This window comes from Poecilia formosa, unplaced genomic scaffold (genome assembly GCF_000485575.1).
Source record: "Poecilia formosa unplaced genomic scaffold, Poecilia_formosa-5.1.2 Scaffold432, whole genome shotgun sequence".
NCBI lineage: Eukaryota > Metazoa > Chordata > Actinopteri > Cyprinodontiformes > Poeciliidae > Poecilia > Poecilia formosa.
The window spans coordinates 205,264-213,528 of record NW_006800371.1 but is presented as its reverse complement, the minus strand read 5'-3'; the positions used below and the strand labels follow the sequence as shown (position 1 = coordinate 213,528).

Here is an 8,265-nt window from a genome sequence, read left to right as displayed (position 1 = left end):
TTTTTTTTTTGCTTGGAGAGTTTCACTTTTTGCAGGATTCTCAGGAGGTGGACATCTGGCTGTCCAAAAATATGCATTTGATTTGAAACTATGTATATGTCCATTCAAAGAGAGCAATGGAGTCCAAAAGAACTTCAGCTGCCGTAGGTTGTTTGATCAATCAATTAAAGCAAATAATAAAACAAGAAGTAGATGAAGAATTAAAAAAGGGATGAAAAAAATCAATTAGTCATAGTTAATTAAGTACTATAGATAAGCAACAACTGCTGAAAAAGACATGGCTTGAAAAAAAAAAACATGGTTATCCTTAAATAATTATGGTCGGAGCTTTCAATGATCCAACCTAGATCTTGTCTGGTAGCACTGCTAATAACACACACCTAAACTCTGCTGCAAAGTAACACAGCATCTCGTTTGGATCTTTGTTATCAGGAACAGAGTGATTATGCATTTGACATTGTAAATGCTCACTGCTGTTTCATTCATAAGACAAGAAATTCCAGAAATTGTTGAAACTCCTCATATGAGTTCATCAGACTTTCAGGTTTTTTTTTTAAATTATTATTATTATATATCTGCTTTTGAAAAAGCAGAGTTAATTCCTGTTCCCTTTCACTTTTTACTCTAGTAGTTACTCTTGACCTCCACCTCTTCGTGTTTCTCCACTGCTGAGTTCAGAAGGAGCTGAAGGAGTCAACACCTCGACCAGAGAGTAATACAGTAGCATCTTTTGTTGGGCTATTGAACACTCTGCAACCTCTTGTCACCTTTCCAGAGAAATCCCTTTTTTTTTTCTACGTCCTCTTGTTCCTCTGATACATGTCTGCTTTATTCTTTTTTTTTCCATACTGACTTTAACATTTCATCCAGAGTCTCACAGAATCCCACCCCCCTCACCAGGGTTGTTTGTGTCTGGGCTCATGGCCTTGGGGCCCTCTTACTTAGCGCCTGTGCCGTGCAGGTCAGCCGGGGCACTCTGGGATTGTTGCAGTGGGAGTGTGTAGAAATCTCGCTGAGGGGCGTTGTTGTTGTTGTTGGTGGTGGTGGGGTTCTGTTTGCATTTTGTGGAAACAAATCCATGACTGATAAAATAGGAATGGTGACACCATTGTAAACATGATTCATGTGAGAATTTTCCTCGTGTTAAAGGTTACGCTTAGGCAACTAAACCTTTGTGATCTGTGCTGGAGTAACCGACTCTGACTGACAGAAGCGTATTTTGTGGCCATCCATCTTTCCAGCCTTCTGAGGGCAACGTCAGGATCTTCCAGAAAAATGTAAAGTTTGTATGGAGAGTAATGAAAACAATCGACATAGTTTGCCCTAAATTTGTCTCTCGGGGAAACTTTTTGTTTCTTTTTGACCCCAACAAAATGTGAACGTCAAGCTATGACAGGACTGAATACCAAAGGTCAGTTTTACCATCTCAAAAGGAAATCAGAGCGTCTAGTGTCACGACTGTCTGTTTATATCCCTGCTCAAAATCGTTGGAATTGTCAGGGAAGATGAAGGAAATGGTGCCAGAAAGTGACGCCACATACTTTAATGCATTCTACTGGGACTTTAGGTGATAGACCAATGCAAAGTAGTTCTTAATTGGGAAAATGAATGAAACAATGTATAGATTTGCAATTTTTGATTCACTTAAATATGAAAAGTGTTGCGTGCAGCTGTATATCCTACATCAAATGTTGTAGTCTTTTGGGGTAAGTCTCTACCGGCTTCATCTAGAGAAACTTGGGATAAGTCCTCAGATTGGATTGAGTGAACCTTCAAGTCTTACTTCAAATTCTTTGTTTGATTCAGAACTGGAATCTAATATGTTTTATCTGAAGCATTTTATTGTAGCTCTGGTTGCATGTTTATGGATGTTTTGTTGCTGGAAGGTGAACTTTTACCTCAGTCTTAAGTCTTTTGCAGCTGCTGTGGCTACAGTGTCTTTCTTCTGGCTTCCTCTGATTTATGCTCTAAGTTACTCCGTTTTTAAAAGACAGATTGAACGGTGCTTGTCTTGCGGCCTTTGCGATATAATGTTTTTTCAGAGCACCAACTAATAATATTTCAGATCACTTGTCACCCGATTTGGAACTTTGTTTGTTTTAGCGTGCCAGCACAGTTGGACTTTTTCTCACTTTCAATTATTTTAGGCAAATCCAAGAATATTTTAACACCTTCCTTCAGCCACTTTGTGTTGCTCTATTTAACAAGAATACTGAGAAGAAGAAGAAGAAGAAAAAAAGAAAGTATTCTCTTTTGTGTCTTTTCAGAGTGCGGCCGCTGCTCCCAGTCCAGTGATGGGCAACATGCCACCCAATGATGGCATGCCAGGAGGACCCATGCCCCCTGGCTTCTTTCAAGTAAGAATCTGTCCTGAGGTCTCACCTCTCTACCCGCTGTTCAAACATTGCTGTTCATCTAACACATACACACCCTTCTCCCTCACTTAGCCTAAGTTAAGCCCATCCTTCTGTCTCCTCCTCCTTTTTTTAGCCTCTTTAGCCACCCTAATCCCTGTCCAGATGTGTTCCCTTCTCTGTCCTGCATATGTCCCGTATGTTCTTCGGTTGTCGAGCTGTTAACCCCAGGTCTTCTCGCTGAGCTTTATTTCTCTGTAGAGTTTGCTTCAATACAGTTTCTATTTTCAGAATGAACTTGTAGTTATTTATTTGGGAGGAGCAGATAAAGCTGTTACTGCTCTTGTTTGTTTCACTTATTCTTCGAAATGAGAGCTTTCAGAAGCCGGCGAGGTCATTCCTCATCTGTGTTTTATTCCTTTTCTCATTTTCTCCTTTTCGGCCATTAAGGTAGCATGGGGTAAGATTTAATGAATTGCTTCATATAGTGTCCATGTCATTTAGGAAAAGGAGGTCAGTTGCAGCAAAACTTGCACGTAAATTGATCTGCATGAAATCTTTGTAATAACAAGACAGGTTTGGTGACACACTTCTTCCACTCTCTTGCAAATGCTTTTGATAAGTGGACTAAAACAAACCTTTGTCTACGCAAATTCAACCAGCTGTCGTTTAACGACTTGGAGAAGACTGAAAAATCTGAAAAAACCTGTCGTCTCAACAATAGTTCCTTTTATGAATGCAGAAGCTAAAATACAAAGATGTGCACGAGGTAGGATTCTCCTTACTTTTGTGGAAAATGTAGTTAAGTATTAAGCTTTTTCCTTTAGTATCCATATAGCTGCCATGTTGGAAATAAATTTAGCGCAGTGAAATCCCAGAATTTTCACAAAAACGTCAGAAACTTTTGGATTTCATTTAGCTTTTTCAAACACAATAAGAGGTTCCCATACACATTTAAAACATTTGATCTTATTGGACTTTTGTGATTTCTGATTTCTCTTTTGTTTAAGATTTGACACCCTGACGATTTGTCTTTAAGAACTAGAATAAAAGAAGATACAAGTATAGCATTCAAAGTATGTTCTTCTAGCCTTCTGACCTGAGTGGTCATTATTTATTTATATTAAAAGTGAAGGCATTTATGTGAGTCACTGTCAAAGAGTTTAATATTTCAAAATAAAGACTGGAATATATAAAGTTTACATTTTAAACTGGCATAAGCATCTTATGTTAGCAGGTAATGCGGCTAACATGGCTGGCAGAGCCAAAACGTCACACTGTGAGTGTATTCTTAGAAAATGTAGATCCCTAAGGGTGAGATTTCCAAAAGTCTGCCAAAGTTTCTGAATCCAATCTGCTCCATGACGAGCTGAACTGGATAAAAACAGAGAAACCTGGCTAGGCTCGTTCAGCCTTCCCGTTATCCATTGAAAGTCATGCTCTCTCTCTCTGCTTAAACGGAACAACAGTTCTTGACAATTTTCCTTCCAAATGGCTGCTTGCATCTCTGTGCTTCATCGAGCTTCACTTTAAACAACTGATAGTGAAACTGGCAAACTATGAGTCTTTTTTTCCCCCCTCTGTTACTGCGTCCACTCAGAGGAGTGTTCCTGTCAGCAAGAGCTGATATCACTTATTACGGTGTATTCGCTGGTCACAAGAAGACTGGATATTTGAGTTTTCAGCTGCCCAGTCACCAGTCATGCCACATCAAACTGAAAACCAGCTTATCCCAGTCACCAGTCGATTTCTCGGTTCCTCTTTTTATGTGTTTGGCCTAAACGTGTTGCACAAATTTCCCCTTACTTAGTTTAATGTTTGTGACACAATAAAAGCTTTTTTTTTCCTTTTTGTGGATCAGCAGCACATTTTGCATTGCACAGCCTTGTGCGTGTGTGTGCAAAATGTGTGTGTGCAGCACATTTTGAACACAAAATGCGTGTGTGTGCGTGCGTGTGCGTGTGAGAATGTTAATGATGTATGAGTTGTGAGCAGGACACCGAGAAAGCTATCTTATGGTGTTGCGTGAGTGACATTGCTTTCCAAAAATAGACACTGCGCGCATGGCAGACAGACAGATAGACGGGCAGGGAGAGTGGGCAGAAGGGTACAAGGAGAAGAGAGAGGGAATGAAAGGATGAATGGATATAAGTACTTACCTTCCTAATCTCGCCCTCTATCTGCTTAGCTCGGTTATCATATTCTAGGGTGGGGAAAAAAAAAAAAAACAAGAAATTGAAGTGTAAATGGCAAAGATAAAGTGTTCTTTGAAAACATCCTTAAAAGCACACAGTATATCAGTGTCTTGTTCACATTACATCATTTTCCTTGAGCATTACACCTTGCTCTCTGCTCCAACATTCATTCCCTAGCGGACAAATGGCTGCGGACCAATCTGAAAGTGCAGCCTACTGAGTTTTCTGCAACACATTCATTCATTCAAATGAAGGGGGAAGCAGATTCTTCCCTCCCACATATTGTGGAGGTTTTCCTCGCACTCCCATCGCTCCTCCTCAGCCACTCTGCAGCCGCTTGACTGTCGATCTAGAATTGTGAATGGATTATATGCCGTAAACTGAATTTCCTGCTGCTTTAGTCATTTCTTAGCTGAACTCAGGGTCAGTTTTCCTCTCCCTTTCCCCCGCCTCTCTCTCTCTCTCTCTCTCTCTCTGTATGTCTGCCATCCTTCTCCATGACATTTCCACACTCCCCCTATTCCTCCTTGTCTTTGAAATTATTATTTTTTTCTCAAGCTGCCTCAGGGTCGTGTGCAAACTCGCCAGCATCTGTAGTTGTGCTGCTCATGTATGATCTCTCCATGTGCGCATGTTGCAAATATTTGTTGGACTGATGCGATAATTAGCATGGCTGACCCTAACTCTGTTACCGGCTTTGATCCTGTGTGAAATAAGGGCTAAAGAACAGGAATAAACAGGAAAGTGGAGGTGAGATTGTTTACTTTGAAACTTCTTGAAGTGGTTTATCTTTTCTGCCATACAGAGTTTGTTATGACCATATGATGTACTTTTGACAATGAACTTAAAATGTGAAGTTACCGAGCTAGTGCAAAGCAAGAGATCTTTGAGGCAAATTGCATAAGTGATAGAAAATGGCCATAAAATTCAAGTCAAGGTTATTTTCATAAAACACAACACACTTAAACAAAGCAAAACAAAAAAAGAAACAGTAAAATTCAGTGGCAGGATCAAGAAAAATAACTAAAAAGTAATGAAAAGTTGTAATCCAGATCAGAATTATTCAATGATCCAGTTTTGGGTCCATCAGATTTTGGGCCTGATCTCTAGTTTATATCCTTAAACACGAACAATTACAGGATTCATTCAGGAAAATTATAGAATTTAAGTGTTTTCCTGATCTGATGTGGTGTAGAGAACAAGGTAGGGCATAGAAAAAGTAGTAGTTTTACTTTTTTTATTCTGATGGTTTTATTCATCAACTCGTCCAAAAAATACATAAAAACTGCATCAAGAACTCTGAAAGTTTAAGTTTGGACAAAATACAGAGCGTCCTGATTTGAAACCCTGCATTTAATTTGCTACAATTGTGTTTGACTTGATTTCAATTCAAAAAGCCAATATTCTCTGGATCTTTAAAATCAGTATTCATAACTCTGCTGTGCACATGCCCAGCTGATTTAATCCACCTCGTCTCATCAGACATATTTCTTCTGTTTTGGTTGCATGACCATAGTCGGTTAATTCCACCTTATTGACTCAGGAATGAGTTTCCACTCATTTGTGGATTTGAAATTTAGTAAGTACAACTTCAGAAAACAAATTTGAACACTCTTTAGCCTGACCAATGAATATTGAAGAATAATACTATCATGTACAACTCCTTATATTGTAAATTATGTAGGGCTTAAGATGAAGCTAAAAGTAGTCTTGGTTTAGAAAGGAAAACAGAGGAATTAATAGCAAAGAATACATGCTGTATAAGTTGTACATTGAAACTGCTGTCCTCAATTGTCCATGTCCTGTCCTGAGGCATCATGGCCCTCAGGGGAGGACAAGAAAAAGTGCAGATGACAGGGGATTATGGGAGGTTGATGGGTGACAAAGTTAATGAAAGGCATGACAGCAAAAAGTAGCAGCGGGCACTCAGGTCTTATGTCTTAAAAAAATAAAAGCTAAGCTGTGCTTTCTACATATAGACTTCTGTGCAAAAGTCCTGAATTGTCTCTTTATTTGTTCATCTTTTCCTAAATGAACTTCAGTTTTGTTTCAATTTCTTGTTTTTGCAGCAATATGAATGAAATGTGTCTTAAAAGAGGCTGCCATTTAAACCATCTTATATACAGTTGAAACCAAATATTTACATACACTGTATTAAAAAAAACACAAAGGTTCACTTTCTCTGTCTGACATTAAATTAGACTAACTCTTCCCTGCTTTTGATTAGCTGGGATTTCTGAAATCTTTCCCATTTGCTAATTGCCAGAATAATGGTAATTACTTTCCACAAAGTCAAACGTTTCCATCTGAACTATTTGAACGTCCAAACGATGACGTCATGTCTTTGTAAGGTTCTGATTGGATGATTCACAACTTTTGCATTAAGTAGAGACACACAAGTGGACATGTTTTTTGGTGTGAAGTTTTCGGGAACATCAGGAAGAGAATTCTGGCACAAATGGGTCCAAATTGGTCACGAACTGGCTAAAAGTGAGTAAAATCAGTGTTTTAAAGTGGCCATCATAATGGCCTGTTCTCAGTTTTATAGAAAGTTCGTGGGCAGAGCTGAAAAAGTCTTGGTAGTAAAGCAACCTTCAAACCCGACTCAGTTACACGAGTTGTGTCAGGAGGAATGGGCCAAAGATCCAGCAAGCTGTTATGAGAAGCCTGATGAAGAAAAACCCAAAACACTTGAAATGAGTCAAACTGTTCAAAAGGCAATTCTAGGAAATATCAGTCAAACTTATGAATTTGAGGGAAGTAATAAAAAAAATAATAATTTATGTGAGGGTTCTTTTCATGTCTTTTGCCACATTTTGCTTATGTTAGGAACTTGTGCTCTCTTGAATGTACATTTTGTAAAATGGCCCCTCATGTTCAAAGAAAGTTAAACCTGAAGAATCACTGATCAATACCCCTTTAAGGAGTCTGGCTGCTTCGAAGCAAGTTATAAGAAATGAGGGGTCACATGTAACTTTTGCATTAAAAGTTGTATTCCAGTTAAAGTTCAATATTTTTCCTAAACACATTCAATGTGCGACATCCCAATGAGTTGTCAAAATTTAAATGAAGCCTGTAAAACTGTTTGAGCAAGACAAAGCTATCAACTATTTAAAACCACAGCAGCCGCAGAATAGGACCCAAACCATCAAAGACAAATACTAAATCTCAGTATTAGCTTAAAGCCATTGTTGCAGCCCTGCTGGAGAACTCTCTGTTGAGAACCTGGATATTTTCTAAACTTCAGCATATTGGAATATAACCTGCTCTCTAAAACTGAATTCAGATGCCTCTTTTGTACTTCGACTGAAGGAGCACTCGGAGTCAAACTTTAAAAAAAAAAGACAAATGAAGATAAGAATTCATTGGCGTGTCTCCTCACTTCTGCCTGAAATAAAGCCAACGAGAAGAGGTTCCACCTTTTACTCTTATCATCGGCGCTTATCCTTGAGAAGACAGCAACAAAAATGATATCTAATGATTCTCTGGATGACAGTCCTAAAAAAATAAGAACACCCGTGCTCCATCAGAAGTTTCCCTCGTTCGCTGTTTGTTGTTGCTTCTCCAGCAGCAGCTCAGAACTGCTGATAAGTCGCTGCAGTTAAACAGTGTTTTGACTGTAGCCTCTGTCTCCCACTGTGCATGTGTCATCTCTATCAGCACACTGTGTCCGACGCACTGGGGTTTATCAGTTTGGAGACAGGTGCAGGAAATCT

At 39.0% G+C, this 8,265-nt stretch overlaps 1 protein-coding gene across 2 annotated transcripts in view; it reads left to right on the top strand.

The window, feature by feature from the left end:
- The window catches only part of ssbp4 (single stranded DNA binding protein 4), a 108,175-nt gene that overhangs the window by 77,892 nt on the left and 22,018 nt on the right, over positions 1 to 8,265 (top strand). For both annotated transcript variants that reach the window (XM_007577220.2, XM_007577221.2), the window contains exon 5: positions 2,268 to 2,357. In XM_007577220.2, the coding sequence (XP_007577282.1) occupies positions 2,268 to 2,357 (90 nt within the window). The remainder of the gene's footprint in view (positions 1 to 2,267; positions 2,358 to 8,265) is intronic.